Consider the following 20,115-nt stretch of genomic DNA (forward strand, 5'->3'; position numbering starts at 1 on the left):
CCAATCTGCTTCAACCAATGACGAAATTTGTTTTCGAATTCTAGTTCTTTCAGCAGGTTATCTGCTGTACCCGGCCCTTGGAATCCGGTGATTTCTTCGGTGATTTCTAAAAGAAATCATAAAATAAGTAAGAGTAAACTATTTATTAAGTATACATAAACATGATTCATAACAATTCTCTCAAGCTGCATTTCATCAAAAACGAACAATTTGCACGTCCATTTTTGGACATTTTTCTACTGAAAAGGGTTTTCTGTTCGAATCAAGCCCCCATTATTTGGTCAGTTGGTCAATAAAAAAAATTGAGAAAGGTTTGCTCATTGGCTGATACTGCCATTTACTGACACAACGAAGCCAAAGAAAATGTACAACCGTAAAATATCAAAAGATTCTAGCAATTTGTCATGCTATATAGCTGTAATTTTGAGGTTTCTGACCAGAACGACATCCCAGTTTTGCTCATGAATATGGAAATTTGTATTAGCATAAAAAAAAAATCACGAAAATACCCCTGAAAACAGCAAATAAGAAAATGAGGTCAAATGGGACACAAAGGTGCATTTCCAAGGATTGCATTAAAACAAAATTACATTTAATTTGGCTTCCCCGAGATCACAATACAGTGAAATCTCTGATAACTCAAAACAACTGTTTAGTCAAGCAAAGAATCCATTCCTTAAGTATATAACAATGATATACAACCCTGCTTAACTCAAAGCTCTGCTTATGTCAAATTTTGAAGCTATTTGATTTATCAAGATTGCACAAGGTTGACATTGCGCGCAATAGCCATTCTCTATTCACCCTGTGATGAAGTCAACGCATAAATTTTGATCACGCCACAAACCATTGAACGGGATGATAAAATGAAGAACTGTTGCTGGCGGTACATCACACAGCAGAAAACATGACCTAAATTTGCTGATCAAAGACTTGATTCTACAGTAAAACGTAGGCTAAGTAAGTTGTGTATGAAATGAGTTAACACGCATTTGTCTATGAATATAGTAATGGAAATTATTTTTAAAGCCATTATTTTTTCCACTCTCTTTCAAAGATTTGCTTTATAATAAAGGAATCTTGAACATTAAACACAAAGTTATTCATGTTAATTTAGGGATCTGGGGATTTCCCAGTCAAGTAACCTTTGATCTTTATTTGCATATTTCATTTTGACCCACACGTGCTGAATTACAAAGCATTTTCTCGACCAAACTCGTCAGTCGGAATACGTTTGTATACATTGCACTTGCAAAGTCTGCGCGTTTTCGGAGACAGTTCCCATGTTTGACTCCTGCAGCTCTGATGCAAGGCCTATTTGCCGTGATAGGGCAAAATCACTGAAACTTGGTGGGTAGGTAGATACTGTTAATACCAAAGCAACATCATGATGACGTCATGGGTCCCAAACTGTCATCTGAAATATTTAAAGTCCTATATATCTGGAGAACTACAAGAACAGCTAAATAGTCATGGAACTATGTTCACCACATATTCTAAAACCGTATACCACCCTCCCCCTGCCCCCCCCCCCAAAAAAAACGTTAACACTTGATTTAAGATATCAAACTACCTTATTGTATCAAACAATATTATATTTACCTGGTCCCTCCGACGGCAAGTTGGAATGGAAATTAACACTTGAACCAACAATGATAGGGTTGTGGCTACCGCCGATTGTACCAATGCTTTCTATGCTGGCTCCACTTCTTTGTGGGTAATCTACAATTAAAAGCAAGAATTAAAATATCCTTCAATTCAATTCAATTCAATTCAATTCAATTCAATAATTAGGGAATAACAGTGTGAGGACCCGGTCTTCACTTTTGTAGCTTCACCATGTGTGGTTTTTCTTTCGGCGATATTTCCAGACTTTTTATGTTCATGTTCAGGGGCCATAGTTTATTTTATGCACGGTACCCTGTCTCTTCAATATGCACTGTTAATATCACCCTTGCCGGCCCAAGTTGGACCACATAGTTCATTACAACTGATGTCCAGGGTATGAACTTCTGCGATAGCGAACAACATTACAACAATGTTTGTTTCATAATTTTAGTTTTACCAGATGGAGGAAGCTGAAATTTTGTTTACATACATGTATTCCTTGTGTCCAAAATTACAAAGATGCTCGGTTTAGAAAAAGTAAATATCTCCTTGGGAGACATGTTTACAGAAAATAAATCGCAGATCCATGATTTCGTCGTTAACATCCTAGGTACAAACATGTCGTGTGAAGACTTATCACGTGCCAGCGCGCACGCCCCACATAGCAATATAGCTTACGTGTTGCATACACGCCCGGAAGTCTTCACACAATGGTGGCTGAGCGCATGTGTACTGCTGTATTGTAACAAGTGGTCCCATAGGACTGTTGTATATTTGGCCAATCATTGACTTACATGATGCCGGATCAGTGCTGGTTTAATAAGGAGCCATTTATTCGCTTGTAAAGCTAGTCTTTATATCACATGTTAATACACCCCCACATGATCGAGTCTCGACCAATCAGAAGCTATCAACTCTCCAAGGCATTTATTAATGGTTGATTAAAACTAATCGGATATTTGTACATGTGAACATAATATATGATTTTTAAAAACAATTATACCAAAACATAATATTACTAAAAACCAAATATTAAAATACTTACATTTAAAATAAAAATATTTTAAAAATATGTAGGCCTACTTTAAAGTCTTTTTTTTTAAGAACCACAAGTTCAATTCAGTTAATTTATACTGGTATTTGGCCTGTATACAGATACAAAGAAGATTTATCTCCTTAAAATGATGTTGCATTCGGGTGACGTGATTATCGGTTTAAATAGTGTCTTTCAATTCAAAATGTTTTCCAGGCCACATACATTATATTATGAACCCAGTATGTCCAGGAGTTGGTGCCCTCATGCATCCATGCCATGAGAACTTGACTACCGAACCGTCTCACTAATTTGTGCACCAACAGTTTATTTGCCAAAAATTGTGCTCGAAAAAAATCATGAAATATGCTCTTTGTTGTCAACATCATAATATAGTGTGCTTTGATAATATCCTACTGTTGGCTCTCAGGTATGTGAAAAACATCATATTTAGGTTTTTTTTTTAAATATTATTCATAAGATGGAATTTGCATTGGGTGATGTAATGAAATCAATATTGACGTCAGGCGCGGATCCAGGATTTTTTTTAGATGGGGGCACAACTTTGGAGAATTTGCTCCGAGAAGTAATACGAGCGCGGAGCCCCTGAACATTTTGGATTCTAGATAATCGAAGTGACCATTTTGCCAGGTATGACTGTTTGATAGGCTATAAATAATTATTGAGGAACATAAAAGCTTGTTTATTATGAAATCAGAAAAATATACATAATGTACAGCAGACGACAAAACTAAATCATATGAAATCATGAAATTTCATGTTTCAATATTATTTCTTGTAATATCTTGTGTCGATAGTCATAATCTGGTTTCAAGGCAAAAAGGTTTTGGAAGATTTCCATTCCTTCTCTAACCCTATACGATTACAGACGTGCCATGAATTCACTGCGGAAGGGGTGGGGGGGGGGAGATAAAACAAGTAAACAATATGGAAAGGCAATAAGGTCAAATTCCGTGATCATACTGGTAGGAACATCACTTACATATTGCAAAACCAATTGTCAACAGAGCCACCAGAAAGCCACCAATTCCTCCAACCGTCCCAGCGATCTTGCAAATATCATCCCAGTCATATCCACCGCTTCCAGTTGCAGACGGCGTATTTGTAGTCGTGCCGCTGCCAAACTCTGCCATTTCAACGACAGTTAAACATTATTTACATTCAGTTTACATTTCCAATGTGAATAAATCAAAACGTTGATTCAAAGTTTACTTTTTCTCTCCTGCGGAACGACTTTTACCAAATTGAATGGTTGCATTTGGGCATGTTTTAAACGACTGCTATCACCTGGGCAACTGCAAAATATCAAAACTGTTAGAAACAAAAATGTCAGTTTTTGTACAGATTATTGATCATACTTGGAACAAACAAATCTAGTGTCAATCAATACTTTAAAGAGGCTTGCAATGAAAAAACAAGCAATTTGTGCACTTGTACCTATTCCAACATAATCAGAAACACAGAAACATTTTTGTGTATACAACAATTGCAATGATTGGTCCTGGATGAGCAAACATGACCGTCCTCTGACAAAAAAATGCATCATTTGGCAATGCAACATTCTACATGTATATATTACAAGCTGATTTACCCGATCATAGATCGGGTAGGGCGAAGTGTTGGGGATGAACATTTGGGGAGTTAAATGTAAATGGGGATCATAGTTAAGGAGACATGCAGTTATAGAAAAGCAATTTCTGTGGTGTGATGCGAGGCAATTTCTGACCACTAAAACCAATTTTAGCAAAAGATCATCTTTTAAAGTTTTGAGTTTGGAGTAATTGAATCAGCTACATGTATTCTGAGCAATAGAATCATTGTTGTAGGCTACAATTTTTATTCGGGGAAGAAAAAGTGTGGGGGGGGGGAACCAAACAATGTCCCCGCTTTAAAATGGGGAGGGGGGGGGGTTCCCCCTGTCCCCCGTCGTTTTACGCACATGATAATTATGTACCATGGCAACTGTCTGTAAATGTTCCCGTTGGTCTGTTAAATTGGCATTTTGTGAGGCAGTCGCATTTGGAAAACGCAGTGAAAAGGTTGCCGTAGTACACAGGCGAAGGCTGATTGTACAGTTTCGACAATAAATCATAATGCAATAAAACGTAAAGGTGTCATTTGAAATGAAAATGTTGAGTGTTACCATAAAATTACAAACGGTCTGAATCATGGACGAAGGTCATAATTAAGTTTCAGTATTGGACTCTTCAACAAACGTAAACTTGAACTTCTTACAATTTGCGAGACCGTCTGCGAGGAAAAAGTCGATTTAACTTTTATTGAAGTTGGTTCAACCATCTATATAAGAGCAAGTTTTACTCGGCCTCCGAGAAATGTTTGCTCCTGAAAGGATCCGAGACCGCGGTCTCCCTCGACACCAAAATGGCTCCACGTCCGTGGAAAAATGTGGGTGTCTTCCGCCGGGTCGGACACTTTTTCGTCGATTTTTTTGTGAATGCATCGATCCTTCGTTGACCCCAAACAGGCCCCCGAAATTATAACACGACACTGAATTATACGTGGCGGGCAGCGAACTCACAACGCTCAGCCTTGGTGGTGGAAGCATGGAGCTGTAAACACATTATGGAAGCAACAGCACTCTATCACGCGACGTCACATGCTTGTGCTTCAAATAGCGAGCACCGTAGACTCAACCTCGATTCCAGGGTGTGGAGCAGGCTGCAGTACGCGTTGCCAGTGACGGTTTTACGCATAGCCGGGAAGTACCACGCAGTGTAGACTTTCGATTGGTCAGACCGCGCTAGGCATACTAATGTGTAGTCCTTCTGAGTATTCGTTGCACTCGGCACAGGGGCGGCAAGCGAAGCATATGAAAGAATAGGGACACTTGGTGGCCACGCACCATGGACAAAAAATATTTTACCAAGGTCACCCCATACTAACGTTTGGTGAACTCTTTTGCAAAACGGCCGAGTAGAACACGTAAACGCAACCCCTACGTTGACCTCGCTGACCTCGCACAGTCTAGACACGCAGAAAAAGCCAGCACAGGGGGCGGCCAGGCAGTCAACGTGAAAGCGCACACGACGGCAAATTCCTGCGCAAAACGCAGTCACGAAAAATCGACTAAACGGATCGCCGGTCCGTACGGGAAAATCAGGACAACCCAAAGCGTCCGACCCGGCGGAAGACACCCTCCGCATTTTTCCACGGACGTGGAGCGATTTTGGCGCCGCGGGAGCCCGCGGTCTCGGATCCTTTCATGAGCAAACATCGTCTCGGAGGCCGAGTTAAACTCTCTCTTATATATATAGATACATGAATTGTTTGACAGTATGAACACTGGTTTAGTAACTCTCAATATGCACATAGGCCTATAGTTGAATAGTAAACAAAATCCACGTTATACTGTCCTTACACAACTGCACCACTTTAAAGGTATATTACATAAACAGTCAAGGTTAAAGATCTATACAAAAGTTAGCAAACTGGAATCATAATTTTTGTCATTTTATGCATGTAATTTACATAAATTTACACAAATGATTTGATAAAGAATGAAGCACAAACACTCAAAAGAAACGTCTGTTTGAAAGGCGTGAAGTTGCGAGAATTTTCTGAATTTGTACATAAGGCAAACGCAAAACAATTCAAAAGTACCCAAGGTTTGGGGTATTATTCTGTATACTAAGTTTTGCACAGCACTGGTTTATGGAAGGGTGTCGTGCAGCCATTTGCGTGTGGTCACATTAGTTTGTTTGAATGCCATATTACTACATTGATCGGATAACAGGGTAGGAGGAGGCCTTTGTCACAAAAGTTGAAGACATCTCACACAACTTTCACCTAAGATGATGCGATACAAGTTTTTTTCTCAAAAGAAATGGAAAGGAGAGGTGGATTCTCCTGTTTAATTGACGATTAGATTGTAGATTTATAATAGTACTCAGAGGTCACCCAAGATACAAGGTCAATTTAATATCACTTTCAAGTGACACCCAGAATGCTTAGTACAGTGCTATTATGTTTAAAGATTTCAATGAATCATTTTGTACAGGAATTGTTGATTGACTTTTCACATTGACTGATTGATTGATTGATAGATTGAATTTTTTTTGGGGGGGGGGGGGTTCAGTTGAATGAAGAACTATGCTGGGTATATTTGTATTCATGATATAAGAGAATTCCGAACACATGTATTTGTATTGAAACCTTTTTGTTGACTTTTCTATTCATTATCGAGCCCCTATTGTCCTCTGAAAATGTAGTTTTTATTGTTATTGATTGTTAGTTGTTGTTGTTTTTTTTTGGGGGGGGGGGGTTTGGGGGGGGGGAGGGGGTTGCAGAGCATTGATTTTACATAACATGACCCATAATACGAGCTACTTGTTTCAATTGAATGTGTCTCGTGAGCGTGGTGCATTCATAGGGAACAGGGTGAGAGTTATGACTTGGTGGGAGATTATTTAGACTCGGAAATCTCCCTTTGCTGTTTCCTTCAGGTGAGAGAGGTCTTGACTGACAACTTGTCTGACGAGCTCAGCATCGAGGCCGATGTTACAAAGTGACAACACACGTAACTCAAGGAGACCTTGGAGATGACGGGTGAGAGCCCTCACTGCATCCAAACTGAATGCATTGTCATCAAGGTCAAGCACTACTAAACCATGCCCAGCAGGAAAGATGCTGATCAGGTCCTTCACGTCATCATCTACCAACCTGCATGCACGGAGCTGCAAGACTGTAAAGGATGACAGGATGTGGCTGACATCTCCCATCCGTGCATGCAGGTCGGTGCCACACAGTGAGAGATGCCCCAACCTGCATCCTTCCAGTGCCTTCAATAAATCAACAACCTCATCCAGTGATCGTTGGAACATACCCAAACCAAGCCCGCCTATTTGTTCCTGCATGCGGAAAAAGCTGTGTGATACACGCCCCACATCAAACCATGACTTTGCCCCAATGTATAATTGAGCATGGTGCTGTTCATCCACCACACCAAGTGTTTCCTCAAGGAGGCTAAGCTCCTCCTCCTCCTGCTCAGACAAGTAGTAGTTAACCGATATCAGCCCAGCTGACTCCATGCTGTCACTCAGAAGAATTCCCTTGAGAAGGGTAAGCTCCAGCTTTCTTACATGCATGTAAAAATATGTACCTTCAAGTGGTGGAGTGACATGCTGTGAAAAGTAGCTCAGTGATTTCAGGTCTTCGTTACTCTTGCACTTTACCAAAGTTGGTCTGACTAGTTTGGTAGCCAACTCTTCTGAACCAGACTCCCACAACAGTAACCGAGCCAATCTCTGCAGTTCCTCCTCATCACCTTGCATCTCTCGTATGTGATCCAGAATGAGACCAGCAGCCTGCCTTGATCTACTGCAACAAGTTCTCAGCAGGTATTCCATTTCAAAAACATTGCCTTCTCCAATCTGCTTCAACTGATGACGGAATTTGTTTTCGAAATCTAGTAATTTCAGCAGGTTATCTGCTGTACCCGGCCCCTGGAGTCCGGTGATTTCTAAAAGAAATCATAACATTAGTAAGAGTAAACTATTTATTAAGTATACATGAACATGATTCATAAAAATTCTCTCAAGCTGCAATTCATCAAAAACGAACAATTTGCATGTCCATTTTTGGACATTTTTCTACTGAAAAGGGTTTTCTGTTCGAATCAAGGCCCCATTATTTGGTCAATTGGTCAATAAAAAAAATTGAGAAAGCTTTGCTCATTGGCTTTTACTGCCATTTACTGACACAACGAAGCCAAAGAAAATGTACAACCGGAAAAATGTCAAAAAATTCTAGCAATTTGTCATGCTGAAATAACTGTAATATTGAGGTTTCTGACCAGAACAACATCCCAGTTTTGCTAAAGAATATGGAAATTTGGATTACCATAAACACACAAAAAGCACCAAAATAACCCTGAAAATAGCCAAAAAGAATTTGAAGTTAAATGGGACACAAAGGTGCATTTTCAAGAATTGCATTAAAACAATCCCTGAGATCACAAAACAGTGAAATCTCAATAATCAGTCAAACTCTGATAACTCAAAACAACTGTTAAGTCAAACAAAGAATCCATATCCAAAGCCTTGGTCAAGGCGCTAAATGTTATTCATCCCGGCCGTGGCGCGTAAAAGATATCCTCGCTAGGGCCATGCATTATGATTTGCATAAAAATAGTGGCCGCGTGAGGTCGCTGTTCGCGCTGTATTTTTAATGCACTGTACTGCATGCATAGCGCATAGACATTATGACTGCATGCATTACCGCGCTACGGCCGGATAAAAAACACAACTAGCGCCTTGACCAAGGCTACCATATCCATTGCCTTCATTAGTATAACAATGATATACAACCCTGCTTAACTTAAAACTCTGCTAAGTCAAATTTTTAAACTGTTCCTTTGAAGTTTGACTTGTCAAGATTTCACTATATTGATCAACGTAGCTGCACAAGGTTGACATTGCGCGCAACAGCCAGTCTCTATTTACTCTATGATGAAGTCCACGCAGAAATTTTGATCACACCACAAACGGGGTGATGAAAGGACGAACTGCTGCTGGCGGTACATCACACAGCAGAAAGCAAACCTTTGATAATACTGTACTGTGCAGTGTTGCAAGGTCACTTTCAAGTCTTGTGTGTTATCACGAACAGGGTGTGGACCCACTTATCAGTCCTCATTGTCTGTAAATTCCTGGGCATATTTAAGGATGCATAGCAACCTACCTTTCTCAACACCACACCCCCCCCCACCCAACCCCTAAAAAGAGGGCAAAGCAAGCTGAACAATACCAATTACGACCAGACCAAGATTTGTTTATCGAAGACTTGATTCTACAGTGAAACGTAAGCTAAGTAAGTTGTGTATGAAATGAGTTAACACACATTTGTCTTTGAATATAGTAATGGAAATTATTTTTAAAGCCATTATTTTTTTCCAATCTCCTTTCAAACTTTGCTGGTTTATAACAAAGAAATTGTGAACATTGAACAGAAAGTTATTCATGTTAATGTGGGCATCTGGGGATTTCCTTTGATCTTGATTTGCATATTTCATTTTGACCCACACGTGCTGAATTACAAAGCATTTTCTCGACCACACTTGTCAGTAGGAAGTCACTTACATTGTATACATTTGTATACATTGCACTTGCAAAGTCTGCGCGTTTTCGGAGACAGTTCCCGGACACAATTTCCATGTTTGACTCCTGCAGGTCAGAAGCAAGGCCTATATGCCGTGATAGGGCAAAATCACTGAAACTTGGTGGGCCCGATTGTCATCTGAAATTTTTAAAGTCCTATATATCTGGAGAACTACAACAGCTAAGTCATGGAACTAATGTTCAACACATATTCTAAAACCGTAAACCACCCTCCCCCTGCCCCCCCCCCCAAATACATTAACAATTGATTTAAGATATCAAACTACTTCACTACTTCATTGCATCAAACAAGATTATATTTACCGCGTTCCTCCGACGGCTTGTTGTAAGTGATATGAACTGCACTTGGACCAACAATGACAGGGTTGTGGCTACCGCTGATCGTGCCGGTGTTTCCTATGCTGGCTCCACTTATTTGTGGGTAATCTACAATCAAAAGCAAGAATTACAATATCTATTATAAGATTTAAATGGATAATGTGGACATTTTTAAAAACAAGTAATTTTTTATTTTGATTTATTTTTTCTCTAAAAAATTATTTCAATTTAATATGTTTCATGTTAATATGATTTTCCTTACTGCAAATAAATATAACTTTCTTAATTGACTCATTTGCAGATACAATGAATACATACAAAACAAGACTCAGGCAGACAGTCAGCAGCATACCATCACCAGTTTTATTACACTTGGTGCACATAGCAGCATTTTTTTTTTTTAAATGAGGTCTCGGTCTCGGTCTTGGACTATGAGGTCTCGGTCTCGGTCTCGGATGGGGAAGTCTCGGTCTTAGTCTCGGTCTCGGACTATGAGGTCTCGGTCTCGGACTTTGAGGTCTTGACTCCAACACTGATACTCAATTATCTAAAAACACGTTAAAATTGTGCAGCAGCAGGATGCCAGTCAAACCAGTGAGTTTGGCAGTTTTGAGACATAATCTTACATTGAAAAATAACTTTTTAATTTTGCCATCGCGCATGGCTACGCACAGACCAGAAATCTGAGACTTTTTGTTTTGGCCTTAAGTTAAAAGAGATATTTGTTTCAGGTGGTAAGAAATCTTTACACATATTATAGGATTAAATTGACAGGGCAAAATCACTTCAACTTGGTGGGTAGGTAGATACTGTTACTAAGATGCATACAGAAGTCATCATGATGACGTCATTGACCTGATTGATTTTTAAACCTTTTACATTTCTTCTACTACCAACATTTGACATAAATTGCAATCAGATCGTCTTTAAACTATGCATAGACAAAGAACCCAACCCTAGACAAGTGATGTCATGATGACGTCATCAATGGTCCTATGACGTCACCTTAAAGATTAATGGATTCTAAATGATAAGTCCAGTTAGAAATGAGATTTTTGTGTCTAACTTCGGTAGGGGGTTGCCCTTGGGTACAGGCAAGTTGGGATTAGTTTTGGGATCAAAGGTCAAAGTCACCATGGTGAGTTTAAGGTCAATGGTTTCTGGATGATAACTTGACTCCGGCTGAGAGGTTTCAACAGCAACGCTGTTATTTTTCTTTGATATTTCAATTTCCATTATTATATTTTTTTCGTTTTGAAATACCAAATATCTCCTTACCTTTACGTTGACTGCGACGTTTCTCAATGTATTGATCTGCAATAACAACACAAAAGTGTCATTACTTTTCAAGGACCTCATATTTCAGGGAAACAATTTTCGTTAAAGGCACAACCACTGTCGTAGTCTTGGTTTCAAGACGTCCTTAGTGGTGCAATTAATACTGCATGCACGCACGGGTTATTGGACTGTGCAGCGATTCACAGAAGTGGGCGCTACGCAAATACTAACAAGCCATGTCAGGTTTGTGGTGATGTGCGGTGCAAAGGCTGTACTGTCTCAGTATCCTGAATTAAGAACGTCTTACTCCAAAACTACCACTGTCTGTGAACTTCTACACTCTCTAATAATCAAAGTGACCATTTTGCAAGGTATGACTGTTTGATAGGCTATAAATAATTATTGAGGAACATAAAAGCTCGGTTTTATTAAGAAAATCAGAAAAAAAATACATAAGGCTAAAAAAAATAATAATCAGTCTCTGGTCAGACTGAAGTTCCGGAATTGATGCGGCAACACATTTTTTTTTTTTTTGGTGGCTTTTTTTTTTTTCAAGCTTGTATTGTACAGACAAGGTGGGTACTATTTTGTTTTTTTGTGTCCTCATTATAAATTGGTGTCCTCCATCATTTGCCTTGGTGCCCTTTATCATTTGCCTTGGTGCAATTTCCCCATTCCTTCATGGTGCTCCTTGGTACAAAAATGTCAGGAAGTGCGGCAATAGAGGGCGCTGTTGTAGCTTCCGTGTTAATTTGAAAAAAAAAAAAGGTTGACGCGCATGATTAAAATCGACGCACGTGCTGACCAGAGACCGAGTATCTTTTTTTTTGCCTAATGTACAGCAGACGACAAAACTAAATCACATGAAATCATGAAATTTCATGTTTCAATATTATTTCTTGCAATATCTTGTGTTGATATTCATAATCTGGTTTCAAGGCAAAAAGGTTTTGGAAGATTTCCATTCCTTCTCTAATCCTATACAATTACAGACATTCTATGTATTCACTGCGGAAGGGGTGGGGGAGGATAAAACAAGTACACAATATGGAAAGGCTGTAATGTCCAATTCTGTGGACATACCAGTAGGAACTTCACTTACATATTACAAAACCAATTGTCAACAGTGCCACCAGAAAGCCGCCAATTCCTCCAACCATTCCAGCGATTTTGTAAATATCATCCAGATCATATCCACCACTTCCAGTTGCAGACAGCGTATTTGTAGTCGTGTCGCTGCCAAACTCTGCCATTTCTGTTCTTGTCAACAACCTTTTAAAAATAAAGTCACAAGCTAAAATTGTAAGTGAGCTACATGCCAGATAGCGAGGTGTTTGTTATCTAGACACTACAATGTTATGAATGGATTTTTTTAATCCAAGGGCAGATCCGCGGAAGTGATTGGTGTCTCTCACTACCCTGAAATTAAAATGCTAATTCTTTACGTGATGGAAAAAGTCTTCATTTTTGGTTTACATTTTTCTCTGCATAATTGTCATCACTCAATATTGCAAATCCTGAATTCACTGATGCAGAGAGGTCCTTGATATTACTATGAGGTGACTGCAGTAATGACCCATCCTCTCCTCTGGAAAATCTACCACTGAAACTACAAACTCAATGAGACTTTTATCGGATGATCAGGTTGTTTAAGGTATATTATTTGCAGCTATCCAAAAAGTAACTGATGATATTATTGTTGAAAAGCACACTTGATTTAAAGATAGTAATGACACTAAACTCCCTGTGAATTGTTTTCTTCTGACATGCTGTCATTTTAAAGAAAGTAAAAAAAGAATGTCATATCCAAAGATGCATTTAAAGACTACTTTCCGATAGTAGTTCGTTTTTAATTCATTGAAGGCATGAATGGGCCCTATATCTAGAGAACCGTACAGTTAGCACTGAAACTTTGTAGTGTATGTCTATAGATGGGAATGCGTTATCGATGAAAATCAAGATGACGTTATGGTGCTGTCATTACGTGATTTTATATAGATTTCAGACATTTTGATGATTATCGCCATATCTCACCAACACAACATGCCAAATTAAAAATTCTTTTGTAATTTTTTAGTTAGGTCATAGATATGAAAAAACGTGTGATGCCATCATGAAAATGTGAATATTTAAAACAAACATCCGGGTAGGTCCGGTCATCATGAAACTTGGTGGAAGGCAGATAATAGTATGCAAAATGTGAAATGACGTGAAGATGACGTCATAAACTGATTTTAATAAATGTGAAACTTTTCTTTGTGGGTAATAGCAAAACTTTAAAGTATGAATCTAATACAAGAACATATCAATTACATGATTAGGCATTGCCATCACTTCACACTTTGCAATAAAGCAAAGTGTTATTCCTACGCTTGTAAGCTAGCCTTAACCTCATCCAAAGTAACTGACAATTTTCTTACCCCGTTTAAGTTCCCAGTCAAATCACTTGAAGACAAAGTTTTTCTACTTTGATGTAAAGCGCACAAGCAGTTGAGGCTTTTGACGGGGCTGATCTGGTAAAGATGGCGCTGGACAAACACAGCATCGTCATTAAGTCGCGTGACATGGTTTATATTTAGAGCTTGGGATTTTTGTTTTGCTGCATACATGTACGTCACACGTACCGGTACAGTCTGTTTATCTGTTTATCTGTGTACATACAGTATTTACTTGACACTTGAGTTTTAATTTGGACCTTAGAGACAGGTAGCTCCATGCACTGATTCTATCTACAGGCGTACTTTGTTAGATTTCAATCGCACACACCTCAGCATCTGTGTACATACCGGTATTTATTTCACACTTGAGTTTTGGACCTTAGATACCGTAGGTTCATGCATTCTATCTACATGTACAAAATGCACTTAGTTAAATTTCAATGGCATACACCTCAGCATCCATTTAATTCCACTAATGTTTTTTAACCCTCAAATAAATGCCCTATAATATTGTAAAAATCTTGCTTGAACCCTACAAATGATTGCAGTTTCTAGGGTTCACCATAAATTCAAATGAAATGGAAGTCCGGCTTCCTATTTTGAAGTTATTGTGAACCAGTTGTGAAGTTATGTCGTTCTTAGTTTAATACCCAAACATTGCCGACTGTGCAGTTTGTCACTCAAGTAATTTGGAAACTGGTTCCTTGCTTTCCAGGAGAACAATCGGGCCCCTGTTTTACAAGAACCTTGAAATCAGTATTAGATGCAGCACTTAACCTGTCGTTCGATTTTTATGTTTTTGGTAATAAAAGATGCGCATGGCTCAAGGCTAAAAAGTCATAAAAGCTTGGGTCACAAAAACATTTTTTTTCAAGGCTATCGCGGAAAAAGTTGAGGGGGGGCGGATCCTGCCCCCCCCCCCCCACCCTTTTAGGGTTAAGGAAAACGGAAGCATTTTCACACAAAAATGTCATTGATAAAGAAGCAAGAATTGAATTGCAGTGGTGGGTTTCCAGTTTGCCCGCTGCGTCTCGTTCTATTTTGCCTCAAGTGAGCAACTTGCAAATAGAAATGGATGCATCCAATAGTGCATGGGGAGCCTAATGCCTCGCAATTAATCTTAAAACTAATGGAAGATGGACTGCAAATGAAACCAAATTTCATATCAATTACTGTACCTTGAGCTGTTTTCTAGTATGGCCTTTGTTCATTTGTATCGCATGTTGAAGGTAAACCCATATATCCGTATCAATGGATAAGACCACTTCAGTAGCGTGTATATAAATCATATGGATGGATGCCATTCATTGGAACTAAATCAGTTGACTAAGAGAATATGGCTGTGGTGTGTAGTGGTTAATTTCACATCATATTCCAAGTGTCCATAACACCATGGCTGATTCCTTATCACAGTCATTTAATGACAATCTTGAGAGGCAACTCAACCCTCATGTGTTTTGCCACATTATGTCGTTTTGAGATTTTAAACCGACCATAGATATGTTTGCTTCTCAGTAGAATAAACTGCCAAATCAAATCTTTCGTATCTTAGCTGCCAGATCCACAGGCAGGAACTTGCGATGCCTTTTCAGTGCCATGGGAAAATGAACTAATTGATTGTTTTCCGCCATTTTCTCTAATGGACAGAGTCTTACAGAAGATAGAAATGGCCAGGAGTGCTCATCCTCCCCTTCTGGAAAACACAGCATTGGTTTCCACGGCTACTACGTCTATTGACAACAGAGCCAGTTGGACTGACCAAGACCAAGACACGCCTGCGTCTACCTCACGACCCACAGCGTCAACATCCACTAGCAACCAGCCTAGAGCTGTGTGGGGCACACTTGTCAGGAATTCTCTCATTGAGAAAGGACTATCAGAGGAAACAATCGAGATTGCCATACAGTCATGGAGAATCAGAACACGTAAACCGAACAGTTCAGCATTATGCAATAATTCCTGGATCCACCCCTGCTGCGTTACCAATAACAAGTGCGAGTGCAAACTCTGGCAACAAATGTGACCACACATTTGGTCAATTTTGACATTTCCTCTTTCTAGACACTGTCCAACCGCTATACAAAATACCACGTGACTTTAACATTACTGCACATACTTTGCCTCCATTTCCAAACTTTTTTTATAAACATCTTTCCAAATTGTCACAAACAATTTTCGTTAAGTATTTTATTTGCCTTTTTATTTCAATTTGGTAGTTAATTTTTTTATGGGAAACTGAGGGGGCTTATTTCGATCAATTTTCAGGGACAAACATAATGCAAAATTAACATGCATGCACAAAGATTGAAACAAAACCGGTGTTCCGAAAACTTTTGGCAAGAGTGCATTTTATGACCACGGCATGGCATTTGGTCAATTAGTCAATTTTTTTGGGTCAAATATTTTTGGTCAATTTTCGGGGACAGACCGACCGAAAGACAGACAGACAGACAGACAGACAGACTGACCAACCACCAAGTGACATGTAGAAGCTCCTGCCAGAGCTTAAAAACTTATTAGCAAACCAACAGAATGTTAATTTGTTGACCTCTTTTTTGTAGTTTATAGTCATTTCATGGCAAGGGATTTTCTGTGAGAAAATCCACCCTACACAATGCAGGGTTTTCAAATTTGCCATGTTCTTTTCTTATAACGTGGGTTACCGAAAAAAAAGTAATTAGCAAGTAAAAGTATGACAGACTGACAAATAAACCCAAGGAAAGTTAAAAACAAAGTAATTTTTCTACCTACCAACCTGGATAACTGTTAGGATGTTACCGTAAACACACACATATTTTCAGCCTAAGTGAACCTACCATGATACGGGTCTTGACACACATCCATGGCTTGGCCGGTGTCAATTCTTGCTGTCCTCTTTGGAGGTTTGTGGCCATGAACTTCCTGTATGCATCTTCATCGGTCTCTGCAAGCTCATCCAGCATTGACCAAAAGCACTGTGCCTGCTTCATCAGGTCATGTTGGACGCCTGTCGCCATAGTTTACTGAAATTGGAAAAGAAAGGAGGGCAATTTTGAAAATGGCGTCTGCGCAATATTCGCAACGCAGCCCTCACCGATAAACGGTAAATTTCACTTCTAATCCAGATTGTAAGTAAAGCTTAGTATCTCGATCTTAAAATCATAAATCTGTAATTGTATCTCAGGTGGCGTATGTAGTAATTCTGAGACTATTTTGAGGGTGAAATTTGATGTTTTGTTAGTAAATGTTTGGTTGTCAATTATTTGAAACGCCATGTAAGTACTATTGCCAGATCATGTCCAAATGTTGAAAATAATGGAGGGGCTACTGTTGCGGCAATTGCTATCGTTACAGCATTGTCTGGCTCCCTGACCTAATAGTAAATGTCATTCGCACAAATGCATGTGCACACATCACATGACAAGGATTAGGGTCTGTGGATGGACAGTTCACCATACGCATGCAAAATCATAAAAGAAAGTTCTTGTTTTGAAGTAGATGCAAAATGTTGATTGTTTAACAGCACCATGGTTTAAGATGGTTTGTATTGATCATGTGTATGCTGCAACTGTCCAAACAAAATTGTCCCTCTTCTTTTTTACTGCAATAGCTAGGAAAGAATTCCATACATAGACATCACTAATATTTCCGATAAAATGCCCTAAAAAGTCTAATTTTGCAGGTAAAATATTGAAGCATTTACAGAGAAAACACTTGGAATTTTTCAGACCAGTCTCATAGGGTTTGTGCACAGGGTGTCAAGTGATGTCCAGGTGGGGTATGGAAGTCTTTCTGCTTTGTTTATCCACAGACCATTGTTGTCATGTGATGTGCACACGCGCAGTTGTAACTCCGATGGGGCTTACATTGTGTACTGAGACTTGGGTTATCATTATCTTCAGGACACCTCTATTTTTTACGAGTTCCGTTCAAAACTGACTTGTGCATTCACTGTTCAGTACCAAAGTGACTTTAGCAGGCTAGTCTTTTTCTTCAGATTAAGTCATGTTTGTTTGTTGTAATTTTGAAACGCACTTCCAAAGAAAATGTGACTTTCCTATCTTTTTTTTGCAATCGGAGACGATGTGCAACACACGAGCAAGCCAGACAGAATGAAAGCCCGATATTAATAAATAACAACAATAAAAAAATTAAAATGTTATCCGCCATTCGCCAATCAGCTTGATCAGCATTGAGCCTTCAATGCATCAAGCTTTCAATTTCAGTTGCCATCTTGGTTTTTGAACCTGTTTTCTGGGAGTAATTGCAGAATACCCCGCCACTCGGAAATACACCCCTAAAATCTCTGGCTACGCGGTTGGAATCACGGAAAAGAAACAATTCATTGCCAGCTACGCAGATATGGAGTGGGGGTCTATTATTTGAGAACGAAGCAACACAAAAGGAATGGGAGTTGCTGAAAAAATTCTCCAAGTCCAAACCAACTACCCTGTTGCCGGCTACGCGGATACGGAGTGGGAGTGCAGTGAAGCATGATGCATACTGGGCATAGTACATACAATTAGCGCTGAGAAGGTTTATTGAGGGCAATCAACCGTTATCGTGTCCATGACTCCATAGCCCGCTACGATGTGGATAGATTAAGTGGCGGGGTATTCTGCAATTGTGCCGTTTTCTGGTTGTTGTCATCCACTTTTACCCCATAATTTCCCTCATACATCAAAGATATGCCCTCTTTCCACAAAATACTAAACAAAAGGAAAGAATGCAGTATTTAGCGTTTGTGTACAAAGTCTATGGAAATTCAAGAAGATTCTCAAAGTGTTTTTTAACCAAATTGGAAATGATTCTCAGTCCCAGATTCATGTCTTTTTAAAAATATTTGGTTTACAATGACTGACCTTTATTGAGATGATATATGAAGACAATGTGGCGTCAGGTTTCAACGTTCTTTCCCAAAACGTTCCCTTTCTTGCTGAACTTCAGGAGTTCCATATGTAACTTTCATGACTTTTGTTTACGATCGACCAGGTTGACAGGCGCCCTCTCTGGTTCTAGTTGGATGTAGAAATCTTACATTCTGAGGGCGCCCTTCTCAATTAAGGGGGGGGGGAGGGGGAGATTAAAGTAAACCGTTTGGCACATAAATTTGTCTCCGTGCGAGACAACAATTTTGTCAGGCGCGCCCTTTTTCAGCAGAAACCCCTTACTAGTTGACAAAAGTGTGAAGGTGAAATGTATGGGGTAATGCCCTGGTAAACTTAGCGAAACAAACGACTTTCAATAAAGGAAACGGGTACATATTTCTTAAGAGGATTGTGTTGCTTATATCAAAAATAATTCGGATTGCATTTTTCCGAATAAAAATTTAACAGTATTCGGTCATATTATTTGTATCGTTCGACGCTTTCTCATGAACACACTATTCATTATAAACAGCTACCCTCAAATTCCAATAGGCTTGTGTCACAAGGGCATTTCATTTCAACGGGTAACATAAAAAAAATATTTTAATACACATATAGAGCAGAAGAGTGGTGTCAGCGCGAACACTAAATCAATCCGAATTCAAACACAACACACTGGTTGAGGCAGGATAATTCCACAAGTGCCACGTGTGATGAACTCATTGCCTCAATAATTGGTTGTGATGTCAAGAGGAAGTCCACTAAATTACAATAAAAAGGGAATATCAAACACTTTATATCAAAACCATTCTCAAGCAGTAGAGTAGTGCGAAAGGACATTTCCGCATATTTTAAATTTTGCCCACTAATGTTTTAGATTTTCTTTCAAAGGAGGGCGCGCTTTACAACCACCGTTAAGGATTTTACCATTGTACAGAAACGACACAGGCATTATGAACGGACACACCTACTCATAAATTAACTGATGCATTGAATTCAATTACAGCCAGGAGAGTCATAACAAATAGAAAAAAATACACAAAGTAATTATGCAATAAATTGTTGTTCTCCCCGTAAATATTATAGAAATTTGTCAACACCGGAGAAAAAACGCGCCCATCTGCAATCACAGTCTAGGCCTATAGACCAAATCCGAAGTCAACTTTATTGGAGCGAAAATAAAAATCGTTGTGGTAAGCGGTAAGCCTTGCATTTTTATTAAATTTGAGCATAATTTGCCTTCTTTTCGAAAATTAACAAAACTAAGGGGATAGCCTTGCTATTTGTATCAAAACTGGGCAAAATTTGACTTAATTACATTATGAGATTGAATTTCATGAGAAACCATCAAACAATGAAAAAAGAGCATACCCCAAACAAATATAGTATTTTAAACGTGAAAAATACAAACCCGATGAAAAATGGAAAGTCAAGGC

General features: G+C 39.1%; 1 protein-coding gene and 1 long non-coding RNA gene across 2 annotated transcripts; both read right to left on the reverse strand.

The window, feature by feature from the left end:
- Positions 1-6,944: 6,944 nt before the first annotated feature.
- LOC119732902 lies at positions 6,945-10,219 on the reverse strand. Its single transcript, XM_038206488.1, has 2 exons — positions 10,102-10,219; positions 6,945-8,141 (listed from the first exon to the last, which is right to left on the reverse strand). Exon 2 carries the CDS (start codon positions 8,026-8,028, stop codon positions 7,090-7,092), a length of 939 nt encoding a protein of 312 aa, XP_038062416.1. The 5' UTR covers positions 8,029-8,141; positions 10,102-10,219; the 3' UTR covers positions 6,945-7,089.
- Positions 10,220-11,399: 1,180 nt separating this feature from the next.
- LOC119732890 lies at positions 11,400-18,804 on the reverse strand. The gene is made up of 4 exons (XR_005271623.1): positions 18,674-18,804; positions 16,649-16,834; positions 12,497-12,666; positions 11,400-11,430 (listed from the first exon to the last, which is right to left on the reverse strand). It is a non-coding gene; the product is annotated as an uncharacterized LOC119732890 (long non-coding RNA).
- Between the last annotated feature and the right edge of the window lie 1,311 nt (positions 18,805-20,115).

This window comes from Patiria miniata, unplaced genomic scaffold (assembly GCF_015706575.1).
Source record: "Patiria miniata isolate m_02_andy unplaced genomic scaffold, ASM1570657v1 HiC_scaffold_25, whole genome shotgun sequence".
NCBI lineage: Eukaryota > Metazoa > Echinodermata > Asteroidea > Valvatida > Asterinidae > Patiria > Patiria miniata.

What these genes read in the sequence shown, in the direction of transcription:
- LOC119732902 (XM_038206488.1), bottom strand. Translation starts at nt 8,028, where the DNA reads ATGGAATACCTGCTGAGAACTTGTTGCAGTAGATCAAGGCAGGCTGCT.